Genomic DNA, 22,112 nt, shown 5'->3' on the forward strand with positions numbered 1-22,112 from the left:
GCAGTACTGGAACGCCACCTTCGAACTTCACTGATCAACCACTTCTGACCAACTCAATGCCAGCTTGCCACTTTGACCAGCATAATGCCCCACATCCGAACCTGGGTTGACCCACAAAGAGCAGCATGCTGAAACCTGATTGGACCTGTTGAAGTGCCAATAACTGAGAAAGGTAGTGCTGATAGTTGCCAGCTCTGTTGGTCCACTTTTGTAACCATAGATACTGATAAGCCATCTATGTGCACCTTTTTCAACAAGGCATATCCTTTTTGGAGACATAATTTTTGATATATTGACTTTCACCCCAGCTAAATTACCCAGAGTGCTTACATCATGTACATTCTGCATAGTCTGTGTTCTGTACACAGGAATGTTTTTTTGTAGTGTTTTTTCAGAGAGGTATTATTCCATATAGTGTGCTTCATTAAATAACATATATTGTTATAGAACCTTGAGCAACCATTCCTTTATTTTGGACAGTTGTACTATTGCAGTTTGTGTTGCTACTATAATCACATTTAAACTCCTCTTAAGAGTGCAGCATGCCCTCATAAATTGTCTGAAAAGGTGAAGTAGGTAGTTTTCTTGACTGCGCCACATTAATGATTGGCATCACTGTGGGTTTTAAGTATTTGGTGGACTGAGAAGGTGGTTCAGCCACTACTCGTCCTATTACTCTTAAAGAGTAGTAGTCATTTTGTCACACTTTCCCACATTACACTTGCCATGTAACTAGGAATTAAGTTGCTGGAAAGGGTGTCATCCCAATTATAAAAGGTTGGTTTTGTTGGCATTCTGGAAACTGATGTATATGGTTTCATTGCTAAGTGCACAAAAGAAGGCAGTCCAGGCCGGGTACTCTAGATGTAGTAAATCCTCCAGCTGAAGGGTTTCTGTCTGTAGGACTGGGAGGAATTAATTTGAAAGCAGAGAAAAAAAATGCCCTACTGAACAATAGGATGTGACTAGGTTTGCCAGTCTCCACATTGTCCTTATAAATACCCCTGGTTACAGCACACACCTCTTTAAAATTTTAAATAACTCTACCGTTTGAGGGAAACATTGAATAGTGTTGGATGTAAAGGTTTTGATTAAATTAAACCAGAAACAATTGCTCTGGGGAGCTTTCCATGCAATTTACTTTCAGCATGCTGTGCCACTCCAAAGGGGAAACCATTACATTTTCAGGTGTAATCGTACCTCAAAATCAGCAACCCAGCATGAGCTTAGCTTCTGCATGAAATTACAATAAGTCCCAGGCACAGTATGGCTTCATTGAGAATTATCAGTTAGATTTGGCTTGGCTATCTAGCCAGAGTGATCCTGCTACCCAAGTTGAGGATAGAATGCTTTTAATTAATCATAATCTCAGGAAACTATGCCAGTAACCTTAATTTAATACATGTTCATCTGGCTACATCATAAAAGAGGGGGTGTAATTAAATGAAATATTTGAAGCAATTATAATAGACCTTCAAGCCCCAGGAGTTTGGTTTTAGTTTGACTGAGCTGCAGCCAGCTGAGAGACATCCAGATTGTGATTCCTAGAGTCCTAAAATGGCAAACTGCCCCAGACCACAACTCAGATTCACAGGTAACTAACTGGGTGTTAGCTCTGCAAGAATCATAGAGGATCTGATGCAAGTAAATTACAGTAAAATGGTGTGCTAATTACTTTATTTGACTTTCATATCATATAATCTCGAGTGTTTGCAATATCAGCCAGTATAGACCTGACTGCCTCACATGCACCATATTCACTAAAATGTCCAGATGTAATATTCAGTTTTGCAACATTTACATTTCAGCTGGGATATCTTTGACTTTCATGAGAATCTACAAGGCCATTTTGAAATACCAGATATTCAAGCATAGTTGGTACACCAAAACATACTTGCGAGTCTATATCCATATTTGTAGTGGGCAGATAAAAGTTAACATGCATGATGATGTGTACCTTCCAGAGACGTATGATCTCTGGATGTCCACAGGTAGGGCACTATATAGACCATCATATGCTTGCACTAAATATGTTGATTTGAGATGGTGGCCTTTAGCAAAAAAGGCTCCATGAACATGCTTGTGCTTTCTTCCCACCGGAACCCAGTTAATGAGAGGTTGCCAGATGCTGGTTCTAATGTGGGTGAGAAATGGAAATCCTCTCTTAAGATTCTTCCAATATGACTTTGGGCACACATTCATGAAAAAGACCCAGGAACTTGCTCTCTGCCACTTTTAACCCAGCACAATCCTCTGTGTGGGCAATCGTGCAAACCAATGGGAGAGAGCTCTCACCACTGACATTAGCATTGTACAAATGCAGGAGGAGATGGACAGATTACTTATGTGGAATCACTTACCTATCCAGCTGTTCACATGGGGTGCATGGGGGCAAACATAGACAGTTGCACTGCGCTGAAGCTTGCTCCATCATGCCCTGATCAAACTAGAGGTGTGTTTTTTGTTGAATGCACTTTCAGAAAATGATGACTTATAATATGTTCTGTGTCATGCATGCATATTGTATTCATCATTTACATATTTGAGTCCTACAATGCATGAGTTCTTCACATACTATCAATGAAGTGGTTGCTGCTATTGAATTGTACAGATGTAGGTTAGGAATGTGAAGGATAGAAGTGAAGTGTAACTGGCAAATGATAATGTTATTTTACAGTGTTTTGTAATCTTGTAAGTACAATGAGTGGTTTATGGTGAGACTGTGGTTTCCCCAGTTGGGCTCCTTGTCATGATCTTGGCCAAGAACAATATTTCCTGAGGAGATTATTTATAATACGTGTTGATGTTCATAGGGTTAATTGCGTTCCTCTTCTCTTAGACATGAGGGCAAAATGACTTCTGTCACTCACCTCATGGGTTGCATTTCCACTGTAAGATCAGATCTCACTCCTTTTTGGAAGTAAAGATTATATTGCTAATGAGTTCTGACTTGGATTTGGGTGTTTCACCATTGCTTGATGGCTATTTATTTTCCATGAAATAACCAGGTGACCTACTGTTCAATCACTGTAACAATCTTCTACCAAAGTCCCAGTGCGGTGTTACAGAAACCTTGCACTTGTGCAATTACAATTACAAGTAGGAAAACAATTGCCCTAGTGTAATAACATATATTCTAAAACCATTTCTGCAACAGGGCAAAGGGCTATGACTAGGGCAAACATGCCCGGATGCAAACATGCATTGAACAAACACGTTCTTGGCACTAGTGCAATTGTTGCTATACTGCTAATTGCTACAATATCAGAGCAAATCTACTGTAATACCAAGAGGTCTGGTTGATAAACACGTCAACACAACTCTAACTAGAAGTCTGTTGTAAACAACAGCTCTCAAGTGCCCTTCTTTTTATACTTGAGTTGAACATGCAGTGACAAGGACTTCCGGTGACCTTATATCTCACAGTAGTAAAAGGAAGACAGGTCTCAGTGACGTGGCTATGAAAACGAACTGTCCAGTTTTCCACATTCAAAAGAACATTGGAATGCTCCATTTGAACGTTGAGGGTCAATATGATGATTCATGTTTGTTGACTCATGGGTGGAACATGTAAAGTAAAATGTGTCTGGATGACTGATGCTGTCTTCAAGCCTCTACATGTTCCAATCAGGATCCTTATCTCAGAATCTTTGCCTTAGCACATGTGCAATTGTGTATTGTATTAGAACCTGGACAATTGTTTTTGGAATGCAACTTCATTCAAATACATCCTTTCCATAAAATTAGCTGCACTGAATTGGGCTGTTGTACTCTCACATTTCATTTAGAAATGTTTTTTTGTGCTTGTTTAAACCTACCATAACATTCATGGTGTTTGCTACATGTACTCGAATGCTCTATCCACAAGGATGTCAGACTACACCACACTCATTATTCCTAATACAAGAGATACATATACACACACACACACACACACACCACCCCCCAACTCCAAACATTATGCTTTGAATATTAATGTGCATGTTAAATACAGTTGGGTACATGTAAACACAATACACACATGATAAACTAAGAATGCTAATGTGCAGGTCACTTAATGGAGACAATGTTCCATTTAATGTGACTCCTGCAGATTTTAAAGATGAGTTTTTACTCTTCTGAACCCAAATGTATCTTGTCGTCTCAAAATACATGAGTACAGGGTTTTCACAATATGTTTGTGCGACTTTGTATTGTATTATATTGTATTTGTCATTTATATAGCGCCTTTTTACCATTATTGTAGTCTCAATATGCTGGTGGTGGGTATGCTCTCTGGGACCGAAGTCCCCAGTGTTTAAGGTCACAGAGTAAGATTAGAATGCGTGTGTGCATTTGGCCAACTAAGGCTTAGCAGGGATGGCCAGGTTCCAGGTAGAGAGAAAACCATGAGGTCAGGCATGTCAATGGGTACTGAGAGGAGTCAGTAGATGTCATGAGTGCTAGAGACACGCTATGTGTTCAGCATGCCCAAATTTGTCATAGGTCTTCACAGCATACTGATGTCAGAGGTGTTGAGGCATAGTAGGAGGAAATAATGTGACCATCGCAACCAAAATGTGTTGTAGTCCTTAGTGCATTCTGATGTGTCTGGGTAGCCATACCTGCTGCCAGTGTCCACCCGAGTGGTGCCTTATACATAACTAGCAGATTCAGTGGTGATTTGCTGTATGTGCACCCGATCAGGCGGTGGCTTTCTCTGTTGATTCCTGTGGCTACGATAAAATGGTTAGTGACAGTGATAGTCTGAAAAGGGCAAGGACAGGGTAGGGGGGGAGCGGTATCGCTGGGGAGAACAGGGCGGGAGACCAGGGAGTGGCCTGGGGAGGAAATGGGGTTAGAAATGTGTCAATGGTGATCCATGATGAGCATGAGCTACTCGATTTGTGGGTCGCTTTGAAGAACACAGGAGTGTGTGAGAGAGAAGGAGGTTTTGTGAACAGGTTTCTATCAGTGAGGGTGGCTCAGGCCCTGAGCGATAGAAAGTGGCAGCTAGACATCTGGGGGGTGGAAAGTTGAGAGCTGAAAGCTGAGGAGGGTGCAACACTGCCACAGAAGGGGCGAGGGTGGGCTTGGTGGGGGTAGGCAGTGTAGGGGTGGCATGGTATCACAAGTATGAGACTGGCACAATGGTCATAATTTGTAAAACCTTTATTGAAATGGTTGGGGTTGGATAAACTCTGCTCTTTAACTAAAATGGGAGTTGTCTTGACCATCACATAATAAATAACACAGTCCTATTGGAGTCTGTAAAATCAAAATGGCATATGCTAACAAAACCTAATGCCTGCCCTATCCCTTGTACAAAAAGGGGAATAAAGAAGAAATTAATTCAAAAGGAAAGATCAGTGTTAAAATGAATAAATGTGGTTGAACCAGCTCTCCTCCCCACACTAGACCTCACGGAGTAAGGCTGTCCTTACAGGCAGGGTGACACACTCTGGCTCGGCTTCCAACACAAATACAGTTCCAGAATGTGGAGAGAGGCCGTCTGGTCTTCCACATTTAAGTCTCTTTTCTCGACTTTCAAAAATAATGCTTCAACAAAAATGTTCACAAAGGTCTCCCTCTGTCATGCTCAGACCTTTCACAACACAGTTCTCGTAGGTCCGCCTCTGCTGGGCTCAGAACTCTCATGAAAAAGTTCAACACACACTTGCAAGAGTATAAGGGGGCTCCCTGGGTGGGAGGGGGCTCCCTTCCCTCAAGCTTACTTCACTTTTGGTCTCCCTCTGTTGGGCTCTGACCACTTTCGAATGTCAAAGGCTTTCAAATGTGCGTGGTTACTTTTCAGATCACTGCAGGACCAATTTGACTCAAGATTTATAGTTCAACTTTTACTTTCCGCTTTCTAGGAGTAAAACTTTTCCATATCACGTTTTGCTGAATTTTCGCGCACTTCAAACAATTTACCTTTCACAAACACATTTGAGTGGGCTACTTCCTTTCGCCAGACTACTCTGTTACTTAGTATCATTGAACTCGCTGCTGCCTTTTAGTTCAAAGTTCATTCAAAGGTCTGCCTTTCCTTGTGTCTGATTCACATGCCATCCATCATGATAAAATGTTGCTATGTCAAACTTTTTTCACCTGGGAGGGTCACTGACGTCCTTGAAACACAATGCAGTTTTCAGTTGTGGGATCTGGCCTTCTCCACGTGTCTCTACCGCCTGTCAGAGGCAATGACCTCCACTAGGGAACTCTGGGATTTTCCGACCCGCTTCTCTCACCCCTTGATCCGTCCCTCAGCTCCAATAGGTTTGCCTTCATCCCGGAAGCCCTGTTTGTTCTCCTGTTCTGCCTTGCTCAGAGTGTGTCTTTGGGTTCTGCCTTTTAATTTGTGTGAGGAGAGCTAATTGGTATCAGGTGTATGCACTAGGAATTAAGTGCCTGGCTTTGCCTGACCCGATAAGCGGGATATGGCCAGTACAATGAGTGAAAGTTAATGTTCTTACGCTGAGTCACCCTCTTCCTCAGCCCAGTTTGTTTTCAGAAGGGGTTGGGGTTGGGACCTCAGAGTATCCTAAAATAACAGGCTGGCTGGATAAACAAAATAGGGGGGACTACCGTGTCTCGCTGTCAGCTTCCTCACCTACACTCCCCGAAGACCCCTCACCCAGGTCATCCTCCTGCACTGGTCCACCCCCAGGAACTGGATCCAAAAGTGACGGCTGTGTCCTGGCCTCCTAGATTGCAAGTCCCAGAGACCTAGCGGTTGTGACACCCTTTTGTTTCTCATAGTGCCCAACAGTGAGATGGATGCTGGGGTGCAAAGATGGGGTGAGGGTGGGTCGTGTGTCAGCAAGCTTGCTGAGATGTCCCATTCTCGTTGGGTGTGGGGAGTGGGTGGGGGATTTGGGTATGAAGAAAAATGAGTGGGTGAGCTGTATTCAGTGCAGGATGGTTAGTACTGATGGGAGAGTGATGCACCAGTGATCTGTCAGAGTCGCCTTCCCAATAGTGACATGTTGGCTTTAAGGGGGCGGGGCGCTGAAAAAGTGGAACAAACTGGGGCAGGAAAGGGGGAGCAGTGGGGCAGGGTCTGGCACATCCAGTAACAACATGACAAGGAAAGGAGCAAAAGCCAGAGTCAACTAATGCACAGCAATGGAAAACAATTGGATTCAACGTTGGCACAGCAATGGAGAATCACAAAGAATCAACTTTTGGTAGAGCAATGGGGAACTCCCAGGTCCAACCTTATCACTGTAATGAGGAAACCACATATAATCAACTTTGACATAGCAGTGCAAACCACATGGACTTAACTTTGGTGCAGCAATGGAAAAAGATCTAGATCCAATTGTGGCACAGCAGTCGAAAGACACTCAAGTTCTACTTGGGCACAGCAGATGAAGACCACTTAGATTTTAGTTTTAGTAGAGCAATGCAGCAAAGGAAAGCAGAGATGGTAATCTTCCTAGAAGCAACTTTGGCACAACAACATCAATGTAGCACATCAAGATTTTAACTTTGACACAAAAGTGGAAAGACACTCAAATTCAACTTGGGCGCAGCTGTTGAAAACTACATAGATTTAACCTTGGAAGAGCAATGGGAAAACAGCCCCATTGAACTTTGGCACAGTAAAGGAAAACACCTAAATTCAGATTTGGCACAGCAGTGGTGTAAACACTCCAATTTAACGTGGGCACAGCAGTTCAGAACTACCTAGTTGTAATTTAGGCAGAGAAGTGAGAAAATGCCTAGGTTCAACCTTGGTACAGCAATGGAAAACAATCACATCTGACCTTGGCACCACAATGGAAACTAGCGAGAATCAGCTTTGGCACATAAATGGAGCTCAACTAGATTAGAGTTTTACAGAGCAATGTAAAAGCACCTGGATATAACCTTGGCACGTAGATGGAAAATACTGAGATGTAACTTTGGCACAAAGATGGAAAAACTGCCTAGAATAAACTATAACACAACACTAACAATGGACCATACCTAGATCCAGCTTTGGCATAGCAATGGAAAACACTTTCAATAAGCATGAGAGTGTTACTTTCAGTCTATACCTGTGCATGTGTGTGTATGACTTTGAACACAGCTAAGAATGCAACTTTAAATTAACGTGTGTCCGTCTGTGCACTGATTTCAATCTATTTGCATGTGCCAGTGCCAAACTATGTATACATGCACAGCTTTTATTGTACTTGTGTATAGAATACAAAATTCACACGTTTTTGTCTTGGATATATAACATTGCATATTTGATGTTAAAAAAAACTCCCTGCCCTTCTACATTCGACACAAGTCTTCCTGTGCAATCAAATATAAGGGACTGCTGGATTTCAGTACTTTGCATAATTCATATTGAATAGAACTAATTGCTTATACTTGTTTGTGTTGTGCAAACATCCAATCTAAAACGATGGCCTCATCTGGTTTCATTAATACACGATAACCTCTCAGACAACAAGTTATGGTGATTCTCACTATGATCCAAAATGACTCTAAATAGGCTTGATCAACTATTTACATTTTAAATAGTACTTAATTTGACAAAGGCAATTCATCACTAAAATGACACCAAAAAGCATTTTTAAATTTAATATCTCAAGTCCAAGTCAAATTATATTGGACTTTAAAGAAATAACATCTCAAATGATGGTCAATGTAACTACAAGATTACAGTGCATATAAATACCAGCACATGTGTCACTGTTGCCAAATTGCATTCCCCTGTTTCCCCCCTGCCATTTATCTTCCCAGATGTTCTGGGTCAATCTATGTGAACAGTTAGGGGTTGATTGAAGTTTGATTTGTCTTCGGAAATGTGACTTCCTATTTTAGAGAATCAGATGGAGACTCAGGCAGCCTGGAATCTTTCCATCAGCAAACCATATTTTCAGGTGCCTATATGGAAACCAATTTCCAAAAACAGACTACTCATCCTTCTCTCAATGGACGGGTATCCAATGTGCATGGGGTTGATCCTTCAAATAGTATCAGCATTGCTCTTCCATCTCCAATCCTTTCCACAAATCCTCAATGTGCATCTCCCCATATTTCCTAATAATAATAATAATAATAATAATAATAATAATAATAATAATAATAATAATACATGTTTATTTCCTGTATACAAAGAATTATATGTCTTTCTGACTTCTCCCCTGACTTGTGGCTATGTGTAATTTTCGTAGTCCCATGACACGCAAACATGGAGGGGGTGAATCACTTCTAATATTGCATTAGCTATACCATTTTCAGACCTCACTTTGGATGTGAACATAAAAAGATTAATATAAGTAATATTAAATTATGTATGTGAGTGCACACATTTATCCACTTGAATGATCGAGCTGCGATCAAATTTGGAGATGTTACATGTTTTGCTCTTTTATATCTAGTTCTAACATGGGACAATATGTACATTTTGTACATATTTTGGTAGATATTGCTCCTAGCTACAAACTGTAAAACGTTTGTGCCTGTGTCGATCCGAGCTTGCATCTCAATGCATCGATTTGTTCCTAATGTTACTTTCTACTCATGTTACTAGTGTGAAGTTGCTAACTCTTTCCTGCAGGTGACACTTGTGACACTTGCAATGCCTCCCTAACATACTCCTTGCGCATGCTATCTATGTTTATCAAGGCAGAATATGTTTTTTTTATGTTTACAAAATTCAATAACCTTTCCTTTGACAGATGGAGTTTTTATGAGTGGTTTCAAGTTTGATTAATTAGTACAATCCTTCTGAAATCAAGAGCCCATGACAAATCATCTGTTGTTTTTCCCAAGCTGGATGTCAGGACTGACCTGGACTTGACCAATGTCTTTTATCTGTGCTCTTTGGGTTTTCTTATTGGGAATTCTTAAGCTGGGTTAGGCCATGGAAGTTGAATTTACAAATAGTTTCAAATTCCCAATTTCAACTGTTTCAAAACATCCATTAAGTCACAAGACGCAGACAGGTCACTTTGAATTTCAAACACAATGATTAAGATTGAGAAATACATGTGGTAGAACAACATAGAGCTCGAATGCTATTTCATCTTATTTTCGTTAAAATGAACATATTAAAATCTAGTCACTGAAATTATGTACAGTGATACTTTACATAAGGCTGAACTAGGTCTTACATTTTGCATTATTTTGTACTCAAAAATAATAATAAAGACAGTCATTGAATACAAACAACATTTAAACTTCAAATAAATTTTCTCTACACAAGGTATCTAAATGTTAAGGACTTGTTAAGAAATTCAGTTCTCATTAAGCTTAAAAAGTGCGAGAATGAGTGTTTTGGGGATCCAGGCTGGGTTTCTATTTGAATAATATAATCCTGGTGCTTGGGCCTTAAGACATACCACTCATATGATTTCAATACACATTCATTTGCCTTTGGTATTCCTTGGAAGTAAATGCACTCACATGTTTAGAGCCTATCTTTCAGATAGGGCATAATTCTTGTTTGGTTCCCAGCCATCTCATTCTGAACTGTGAAACAGTGGCTGAAAGAAAATATGTAATCTACCCCTTTGAGTTTACAAGTGAAATCAAGCCTCAGAAATATTTACAATGTTGGTGGTCGTGCACATTTGTTCATCCTTTGCAAGGTATTCCCGTTAAACATGACAGCGAGAAAAATGCGCATTCAAACACAAAGCAAACTCCTTCTCGCAATGCCTCTTTTGCTTTACATGGAAACTTTCTTTCATCAGTTTACATTACGCCATTATTATTTGCTCCAAAGTTCTTTACAAGACATTTTCATTACCACACTAAATACTACCATTACTAAATAAAATAAACAAACAAACAAACAAACACAGGAGTTAATTTACAGCTGCACTTAAGCCATTAACTCTCAAAGGCTACTGAAAATAAAGACACTGGCAGGCTCTATCCAGCACACAGTAGGCCTCTTTACTAGTTTGGAGGTAGCCATGCCGTTTTTAGCGGCATGGCGACCCCCAAAGTCGGGTCCCAAAAAATTGGAATTACCGGGCCATTCTGACCTTTGTGGGACCGGTAATTCCCATTCGCGGGACCCGGACCCGGTACATCCCCATTCCCATTTTCAGCCCTCATAGGGCTCAATGCGGATGGGGAGGATGCTAACATCGGTCCCATTAATGACGGGACCATTGATAGCATGCTGTTCTGCTAGCGGGTGCCGCTCTGCACGTCTGATCTGACCAGGCGTACAGAACGGCCCCGCGAGCAGAACTCATAATGAGGCGGTGAGGCAACAACGGCGCTGGTAGCACTACTGGCGCTGTTGTTGCCTTACCGTCAGGGTCGTAATAAGGCCCAGTGTGATGCTACTGCTTGATACTTGTAGCCCAAAGATATCCCAGGATTGTTTGCTTCGCAGTAGGTAGTAGGTGGGAATATCCATAGGGATTAGCATGGCCATTGTCTATCAAGTGGTGCGTGGAAATCTAAACAACAACCACAAGCTTTGTGTCCCACTTACATCTCATATTCCTCCTATCTGTGTTGCAGTGAAAAAGTTTTTGCTTATAAAGAATCACCTTATAGTCAGATGTACAAATGGTAAATCCTGTCTTGCATGTCATGAAATACTGGTAATGATACGAAAGAAAAGAACAGATGAGAGAGTCAGTTTAATTTGACATTTTAGAGAATGGGAATGAATGGTCTATTTAAATGCAAACATGTATTAACACCTCAGCTCCTCAATATGCCTAAAAATGTATGTCTTTTGTATCTCACCAACAGATGAAATGCAACATCATATCAGTCTAAGCCTCTCCAGAAGTGACAGCCCGACAGCGAAATTCCCGTCAAAAGTCCCTGAATATGGTAAGAAATGAATTTGCATTATTGTGGTTGCACCTTTAATTCAGCTGAGAAACTTTTAAAGGCACTCCAGAGTGTGTATATTTGTGTGCTCCAGCTACTGCTCCAAGTGGTTGCTAGTTAGGTCATTGTATTGTTGATCTATTATCTTCAATGGCATCAAAAAAGCAATTAGAGCATGGTTGTTTTCCTTATTCCCAGTGTGTGCACAAGATATGGTTCACTGCAAACTTACATTTTCATTCCAATCACTATCTTTATATGTCCATTTTCTCCCTTAACATGAACATGTTCTTTACCCTCGTATTGAGAGCATGGGCCACATCATAAAAGTTCCTGTTTTGCCATGTGAGCTTTCATATAAATAGGCAGATTAGCCTGTACACCGCTAGCTCAAGTTAAAGCATTGTGCATCTGCAGTGTATTTTCAGGATTCTAGGAATTCACAAAACCTTCCAATATAGTTTGGCAAGTATTTTCTTTTTCTTTTATTGTTTCATGGTTAAAAAAATGAATAACCTTTGTGAAATGTAAATATAACAACAACAATAAAATCACAATAAAACAGAGAGACGAAATCAATCATTAAAACATTAACAGAAGAATACAAAATCCTTAATTCATTAATAAGAAGAAAACAAAGAAAACTTAAATTCATTTCATTCATCAATAAGAAGGAAACAGGAAGAAACAATGATGCTTATTATAAAGCTTACACTCTACTCAATTACGGTTCTAAGACATCCAACCAATTCTGCTCCAAGCCAATAACGATGGAGCACAATAGTCGTAAAGTTTCAGAGCTTTAAAGAAATTGGTGAGAGCTAGCAATGTAGAGGATATATGCTCCGACAAGCATACAGACCAAACTTGTTCCGCATCCCCCACTTCAAAAGATGACAGAACTGTTTTAGTAGTTCCACCTTATGCCTTGGATCACAGGGCAATTTATAAGTAAATGTTTGAGGGTTTCACACTCTAACTCTTTCTTACAAAAGCGGCATTACTTTTGGTCTGCTTCAAAATGGCCAAATCTAATCATTTATTTGGTCGGATGCAAGTTCCAATGAAAGCGGAAAAAGACAAGCCTTGCAAACTTTGAAAAGACAAGCCTTGCAAACTTTGAAAAGGCAAGCCTTGCAAACTTTGCTGGATAGACTGCCAAGAACGGAGCTAGCATTCCTAATTTCTTGAGTTCCCCCTGCAAATGGAGCAGGGGAGGGCATGCATGTAGTTTCTCAATGGTGCAAGACCAGGTGTATTCGAAAAGAAGTCCCTTAACTCTGCAGGGATTGTCTCGCATCCCAACCAATAGTCCCGGGAGGATAGCTCAGCAGCAACATGCTCGCCTTGGAAACAAGACGACACAAACCAACAAAGGTTTGAATCCCGGATGCGCGCTTAGAAACCTCCTGGTATTTAGCGCATTATAAATATACAACTAAGAGAAACATGTTCCTGTAACCGAGCCTCGATGCCCATGGGCTGTATGAGCGGATTAAAAATGCAAAAAATAAATAAAGCACTGACTTACAAACCTCTCATAAGCAATCAAAGCAGTAGTCAAGAGACTCTGTTAACATCGGCAGGATCCTGATTCGAGGATGGTCTTCATAACCTTGAACAGGGAATCCACAGGTTGAGTCTGAATCTTTCTCATAGGCGACAAGATCTTCCACTGAGCCCTCACGGCCAGAGAAGTGATACACAGTTCATATCGGATTGCATTGATCAGCACAGAATGGGGCACCTGCAAAACCCTGTACCAGACCAAAGGTAAAGACTGGGTAGCACATCTAATAATGAGAAAGAATATATGTCCATGCCAAACAGAATTTGGGGATGATTTTCCCTTCATATTATTTTATGCAGGGTTTCAGACATTTACCATAACGTAGGTCAAACCTCAATAACTGATTAACTGGTGGTCACGTTCGCCCCATTAGCCACTCTTTTCACTTAGTCTGGCCAGGTCTAGCATGAAGAAAACAATTATAATAAATTAATGACTCAGCCCTGTTCAACAATTCTTGGCCAATATGCCATCTAAAGGAGGAATTCTTCCGACCCCTAGAGCACTGCATTATGTTGGTCTTTATAGGATTCAACTGTAGAGAAAGGTTAATCAAGCAAACTAAGAATCCGCCTTTTGAGTCCTACCAGAGTACAATGAAAGATGAGAAAATAATTTGCTTAGGACAAGCACAAAGGTCTTTATTGATGTATATTCGTAGTTACAAATGTGGCCTGACACCGTGAAATTTAGGCATCTGCGGTGAAAGAGAACCAGAATATTTTAGCCACACTTGAATATTAGAATGTGAGTACAGGTCAATTATAAGCCTTAATAGGCACCCAGGAACTCCCCACTGATGAGGTTTAAACCATAAAAACACACGATTCACAGAGCCAAATGCTGAGGTTAAATCAATAGAGGCGATGAAGACTGAGTCATACTTCCACTCCCAGGCTAAGTGCTGGATGCTTGTAACAATCAGGCCATTTAGTGACGTTCCACGATTGGCACAACATTCTATTTGCCACTTCTCAAGGGGACTGACCTCCAGAGCCCACGCCTCTAGAGGGGACAGCAAGATTGAAACAAAAACCTTGCTATCTGCGTCCAGTAGGGCAATTGGTCTGTATTTCAGTGGGCAGGTTCTTGCACCTTTCTTATAAATAGGAACAATGTGTGCCAAAGTCCATGAGCTGGGAAAGTGGTCCCAACTCACCACACTCTCAAACAAGATGCTAAGAGTTTATGCCCATGCTTCCAGATCACTCTTAAACAAAACATGTGATATTTTGTTTGGGCCGGGAGCATGGGATGGACTAATCCTCTTTATCATTGCAAGTATACTATTATGATCAAAAATCACTAAGTCAATCCTATCAGTAGAGTTCCAGTCCCATGGCAAACACTAGATCACTAGGAGGACTTGCATACAAAGTTGAAAAATGCCAGACCCACTATTTTTCAGCTACAGCGTTGATTTGCCTCCCCGATTGCAGTGGATGAGAGTTATTCAAGAGATTCCAATATGCCTGGACGTTCTTGTTCCATAAAACAGTAAAATATACCTCAGCGCCAGCCTGGCTCTTCTTACCTTGATTACATTTAGTCCAGTTCTTATACGACTGGTGTGTGTGTATTACCTGCTCCCTTTTTGTTTCCGGAGTAAGACCGATCAGTTGGGTTAAGGACCTAACTACCTTCCTTAAATTATGTTTCTTGGCTGCAACTTCCTCCTATAAACATGTACATATTGTATGCTTTTTTAAGTGGAATTTGCACACCCTGACGTTGGTTACACTGTATTAGGTCATCAATGTATACCTCAAAATTGCTCTCTGAAAACACATGATTTTTCCAAACACCCGAAGAGGATTTAAGGACCTCCAATAAAGAACGATTGACCCTCGGTGACAAAACAGCGTTCCAGTTTACACAATTCCCGGCTGGATTGGAATTCATATCCATTGGGCCCGATTTGTCTGAATCCTTGGCAGAATTCCTCAATAAAAGTTTCTAATCAGCTTGGCATGGTCGCTGTATGTATCATTCCCACAACTCTACTCTCCACATGTTTGATTATATCAAAACCAAACAACCGTATTTAATCAAATTTGTGAAGAACAAAGTCAAATACAAGTTTGGATCTAAAGCAATCACAGACCAATCAGCCATGTATAGATCAGGAAAGTATACTCTCTTTATGTCATTAGTAGATATATCTACTAAACTTTGCACATCTGATAGTAAACGTAAAACATTTGTAAGATTCAAGTACAAAGGTCTGTTGTCTACAATCACACTTTCAATTAAAATTCCTTACTTAGAATCTAAATCCATAACCCCTAACACAGTCTTTTTCGACACTACAAAAACCACTCAATGCCCCTCGACCCAAAGGCCGGCGCTCAACCTTAGCACTCCCGTGATTCACACCCTTTTTTTAGTGCAAATTAGGACTGCAAACCAGACATGTCCAACCTTGGACGTGGGCCACTTCCCACTAGTAAGCAGATCAATTGCTGAGAATCTTGAACTGTTTTGCTCTGTAAAAAATGATCAACGTCTAAGGGTACTTGTGTGGGTCTTTGAGAAAATGGTAACAAGGTCAATGGCTTCGTCATTACATTATGTGGGACACTTGGACTCAACTGGCCCGCCAAGGTGGAATCCCTCCCAACCATCCTAGAGATAGGCGCTGCCAAGTTAATGGGCTGATTTTCCTTATTTGTGATCACCATGTTAGTAACTCTGTTCACAGCAGGAGGAATTATCAGAGTATCTTTATCATAAAAAGCCAACCTGCTGATAGCTGATTTATTAAGGGCTGTTTTGAATTCGGGTTCGGACAAGAGGCATCGTAGAAACTGTCGGGATGCCTGAGTGTTTCAGTTCAAAGCTGGATAATTCTTAGTTTGCTTCTTCATTTGGACTTTCGTTCTTGATGCCTTCACTGTGAGACTTGGAGGAACACATTTTGGCATCATTGCAGCAGATGAACCATCATTATCCCCCAACTCCAGGAGGAACAAAGCATCACCCTGACAGATAACCTCCTCTCCCAATATTAGTCCTTGGTAACTTGGGGCTCATTAGTAGCCACAATGAGCTCCTCAACTCGATTCTCAGAGTCTAAGTTTGCTTCCCAATATGATACTCTCCCGTTGGATAAGCAGCTATTAGCGCCGGATCATGGGTTTGGCAGATTTGGAAATCCCCATTACCCAATGAGCCCATTCGGGAATGCCCCATTCCCCATTGGGCTCAATGGGGAAATTTCGCGCTCATACCGCCGGCGGATTTCCAGCCGGCGGTATGAGCGCACATTTTCAGCGGATTTCCCCCCAGCTCAGAGCTGGGGAGAAATCTGCTGAAGCCCTGATTTGGCAGACCCTTAAATCCGGCGGTAACAGCGCTACTGCCGGATTTAAGGGTTACCGCCAAACTCGTGATGAGGCCCTTAGTGTTTGGCAGGCTATCTGAAAACAAAAACTCTTTGGCCGTGGCATGCAATTTTACATTGTTAAACTTGAAGAGGAGTGACTCCAAAAGCACAGAACTTGCTTTAGTTTCTTCTTTCAAACTCTCACACAATGACACTACAATGCAGAAGACTTGATTTATTTCCACCAATGATTGTTCCTAGGGTAGGGTACCCTCCTTACACATTTAGAAGTGAACATCTGACTTCCTTGTAGGTAGAAAAGGAGGTGATGAACCTGTTGAGGAAAGCGAAGAATCAAAATCCGGTACATACCTCTGACCCATTTCAGGAGGAGTGACCAAAAAACTTTGATCAACATCACACAGATGTATGGGGCATGAAGATTCCACGACTGCTCGTATAGCCGATATCGGTTTGTTAGACAACAGAGCTGTCACTGGGACTTTTACTATTTTCCTGGCCTCTGTGCCCTTCGGCGGTAAAAAAAGAAGTAATCAGGTTAGTAGGGGGTTTAACCTGTGAAAGGTTTGCTGTTTTAGCGTGGAGGGCGGGGACCTTAGCTTATCCACCCCCTCCATTGCACATTCCAGCAAAGACGCCACTTCCCCCGTAAACAGGACGCCAGATGGAACAACCACCGACGAGGGTGGCAAAGGTAGATTTATGGCCGCCAACAGCTCTTCATCCGTAATGGGGGCAACGTTTGATTTAGGAGACATAATACTCATTCCACTCCTTAATTCGTACATGCAACGAAAACAGCACTCTAAATGTCAGTCAGGAAAAACATGGAGAGTAGTAAAAACAAGTCTGAATCAAGTACAGTTAAGGCACTCACCAATCGTCTAATGCTGACTATACCGACTGCAGGACGATACAACTTGATAGATGTCCGAAAACCAATTATCACTGGACGTAAAAGGTAGAATTAAGCCGCTTGGCCACTTGAACACTCGAACACAAGAACACACTGCGCACACAGCGCGCTCCAATCAAAAGGAAAAAGAGTGCAGAGACTCCAGTGACCCGATCCAGGCAGAGTTTCGACTTGTTTCCTCGCAGTACAGGATCACACTGCCCAAGTATTAATAGTTTGTGTTTTCTGTGCCTCGCAATCACAAACTATGTATTATTGTTTTCCACATAGTGTGCATGTATCCTCTCTAATTCCCACATTCGCTCGCTTGAATACAACCCTGGGCATGATGTACAAAGCGTAATTCAATGGGATTTTCCCCTCGAAAAACACTTTTGTAAATCAGTCTCTCTCACTCATATTCTCTCTCTCTCTCTCACATACACACGTGCTCGCATAGACACACACACGTCTGATCCTTGCTGCCTTCCATTCCTTTCTTAAACAAAAAGCTGTCTCTGGTTTAGAAATGTCACAGTTATAAGGCAACGCTGCGATTTTGCTCAGACTCATTTCCATGATCTTTTAAGCTCTACCTCATAAATCCAGCGCATCCCACATTACACTTGTAATGGTGGATTTGGGAATAGTCTTGAAGGAGGAGTTGTTGGTACTGTCTATGCATTGCATTAAAGCAGTTAAGTAGCAGAGCACTCGCTGGTTGACACGCATAATGGCTGCCAGGGGATACATGCTGGATGAAATGGTCCTGATTTCATTTTTAATCTGACCATTTTGTATGATATGAGTGACATAAATGTGCTAATTCGAACTCTGACTTTGCACAAATCCGCAAAACCTGCTTACGTTCCCAGTCTTAAGACAAAATTCACATTGACATCTTCGTCATGTTTTTTAAAAATGATTTTTGTATTCCCATCCACTTTAATTTCCACTCAGTCAAGAGATAACGGATGTCTTCTCGTTTCCTGTATTCGTGGATCAAAAGTTATATATTTAATTACGTAAATAAATGTGTAATGGAAGTGTGGGAGTTGAGCATTTGAATGAAGCTCACATGCCACCGTGTTTAATTTCTCATACGTGGGATGAAGGATGGAGGTGTGTATTATTCCTCCATCTTTGACAAAGTGGCTTCATTCTCAAGTATTAGGCCTTCACACGGATGTGTTGCTTGCACAAATAGACAGAAAACATCAACGTGTATGTCAATTATTGGCTTTCTATCTGTGAGAACAATTCAGTAAGCTGCTCTTGTTTACAAATAATTGGACCATGAAAGTAGATCTTTCGATATTAGGAAAATGCGTTGTTTCTTTGAATTTAGTTATAAGGTTGCATGACACCAGTAGCTGTGAGACAGCAGAAATTAACCCTTACATTTCAGAAAGTTGTGTTTTCAGACGGACATTAAAGCTTGAAATGACCTAAATGAAACAAGAATCTAAACCGTAGCAATCGACCCATTACCTTGAGAAGGACGTTTTTCCAGACATGAATTACTGTCTTATATCCACTACATGCAATACGATTGTTATGACTAGAGAAACTCTGCCGCTGGGCATGGTATGTATACGCATCTCTCAGCAAATGCTAGAAAAAAGTGACAGACCCAGACACCATTTTTATTCCAATAGATCATTCTCATACATGTGCTGGTGCAGACGTAATTCTGCAATGTATTTTTTCACTGGGGCAATACACATTATTCAAATGTATTGTTTTCACTAAGGCAATGTGTGTTTTTAATAGGACACAGTGTTAGCACAATGGAAAACATTGCAATCTTGTCATTGTGTTGTGATGTAATGGTACAATCTTACCTAATATGTAAGGTTTCTTTTGGGTAAACACACGTTTCCAATTGTTGTCATTGCAATTTGCAAAATGTAAACCTCCTATTATCTATTGTATGGAAAGAAGATAACATAACTAACTCTGCCTTTCATGGCTAGTATATATTCGACCATTCCCGCTCTGAACCTTTACACATCAGAATAAGAGAGTGGGAACTCGAAAAAGCCAAGAAAAGGTTTGGGCAACATATAAATATGCATTTTTTTTGTAGTAGCATAACATTAAGTTGTAACGCTGCATTATTTAAATGCAAAGCCCACATAGTAGAACAGAAGTATTACAAACAGCTTTCCTTTTTTTATTCTACAAATCAATTCTCCAATGATAGCCACGAGCATATTGTGCGTTATTATTTGAAGTCAAGATAAAGGTATAAACTCAAAGGGTAATACAAATATAAAGCAACATTTTTTGTCTGAAAAACTGCATACCTTGTAATGTCCTCTGATATATTCCACAACAAAATGGCCTGGCAGGTCCCATGCATTTAATAAAGAAATTATACAACATGCATTGGTATATTCATTATCTTGAATAACACTGCATCTCTGCACAAACTATGGAATATTGCTTTCTAACAATCTATTTTCATCATTTTCCTTTAGAATAGTGTGTATTGCAATGTGGCATTAGCTAAGATTAGAGGTATAAGGGTGGAATATAGAATGTGGTTGTTGATATGAGGGAAGTAATGGTCTGATATTGGGGACTGTGGCAGGGTATGCAATCTAGGCTGTTCTTTAATGCACTCTAAATGAGTTAACTTAGTCTGCCCCTAGTTTGACCCTCATTGAATAGCAGTGACATCAGAACACAACCCACAAGTGAGCACGCATAGCAGCACAAGGAATTGCAATCTCAGAAGATGGTGGCAGGTAGAGTGGCTTGGTGGAGGAAACAAAGGGTCAATGACTTATCAGGTTGTGCAGCACAGATAGGTAGAGGGTCTAATAATTCATTAGGCAATGACTTATTAGGTTGTTCAGCAGAGATAGGTAGAGGGTTTAAGAATTCAGTAGGCAAGCTAGTTTGCTTCCTATTACGTATACTGCCACCCATTGCTGCTCAGACAAGAAGTTATGCCGTCCAGTGACATTTTCACAAAGAACACATATTTATTTATTTATTCATTGTTTATTTATATAGCACTTATACACGGGTGAAGTGCTTCAAGGCGGGAAGGTAACAGGGGAAGGCAGTAATCATTCTGCACGTGGAAGCCCCAAATGCCAGCAATTGGACCCTGTGCAGGTTCTTATGGTAGCCAGAATTATGTGCCTTTTCTGTGTGCCCTGTGAGCCCTGTGCCATGGAGCAACACTGCAGGAACGCCTCTGGAAAAACTTGAAGAAGACAATATATGCGTGTAGGCATCTTAGTGAGCACAGTCTGTCATAAATGAACCATTGTGGGGATCAGAAGAAGACAGAATGTATGTATGAATGGGAAGGTGTGAACATCTTTATGATCTGTGCCAACAATAGCATGGTTATGGCACAAAGGCAGTGTACAATGAAGTTAGAGGACATGTGTGGCCAATAATATTGATGCACCTCAGCAAATGTTCATTGGTATCTGCAAAGACAGTGAACCTTCTGTGTGACGGTGCAATTGTGGTAAGCAGGCAACAGTTTAGGTGTTTATGGAGGGGATACAGTCGTCAATTGGAGAGTAGAAGCAGTCTGTAGCATCACTTTTGGTGGTGGTTTGGAAGACCAGTGAAAACTAGCGTTAGGTACTATATTGAGTACTGGCAATATTGAGGAGCAGCTGTGGAGTACAATAGATCATTTTAGAACATGAGAGTTGCAGAGGAATGCTTCTCTATTGTCTATCTCCAGGGGAACAGTAAGCATGTGGGAAACAGTTGCTCAAGTGTCTTGGCCACTAATTTAAATCCGTCTGTGGAACACACTTAAGTTGAGACAGAAGTAAATCCCTCCCCAAGTAATGTTTTGCATCAGGTGGGCAAGAAACATTGGACAATGTACCTCTTTTATTTGATAATAAGGCATAGAAGTTGAATGACTATAAGGAATGAATGTGAACATTGGCTAAAGACATTAGTTGCAGAATATGTGCTCTTCTGGAGGCACATCACTTAGGGATGTAGATAAAAGGGGTAGTATGGTTTATTTGGGATACCACTTTTCGGCTCAGCCAGTGTTTCGGGATGTACATCAGGAGCTGATTAAGAAGACAGCAGTATTAGCCAACCAGTGATTTGGGGAAACATTTAGTCTCGGGAGGATAGCTCAGGGGCAACGTGCTTGCCTTGGAAACAAGATGACACAAGCACCACAGGTTCGATCCTCGGGTCCACACTTAGAAACCTCTGGGTATTAAGTGTGTTATAAATAACCTATCATATCATAAATGGTAATGCTTTACCGAAAATGTTGATGATTTTCAATTAGACCAGCAATACACTTATGAGTGGAAAGTAATTTCCAAGATCATATGGGTTGGAATTATACACTGATGTAGCTCTTAAACGTCTTGATCCTCTAGAAGCTACGATTTGGATGCAGGTCTTGGCCATCCCAAATGCAGTTCCCCCTAGCTGCAATACGATATGAGCTGGGTGTGCTTTCTCTGAGAGCTCTCGTGTATTGGAACCTGCTGACATGTTTATCA

At 41.0% G+C, this 22,112-nt stretch overlaps 1 protein-coding gene across 1 annotated transcript in view; it reads left to right on the top strand.

The window, feature by feature from the left end:
• Positions 1–22,112, top strand: part of LOC138528045 (protocadherin-9-like) — a 1,594,414-nt gene that overhangs the window by 847,915 nt on the left and 724,387 nt on the right. Inside the window, exon 3 of the mRNA XM_069639479.1 lies at positions 11,704–11,787. Coding sequence (XP_069495580.1) covers positions 11,704–11,787 — 84 coding nt within the window. The remainder of the gene's footprint in view (positions 1–11,703; positions 11,788–22,112) is intronic.

The sequence above is a fragment of the Ambystoma mexicanum genome, chromosome 7q, assembly GCF_040938575.1.
Source record: "Ambystoma mexicanum isolate Mex_15411 chromosome 7q, UKY_AmexF1_1, whole genome shotgun sequence".
Taxonomy (NCBI): domain Eukaryota; kingdom Metazoa; phylum Chordata; class Amphibia; order Caudata; family Ambystomatidae; genus Ambystoma; species Ambystoma mexicanum.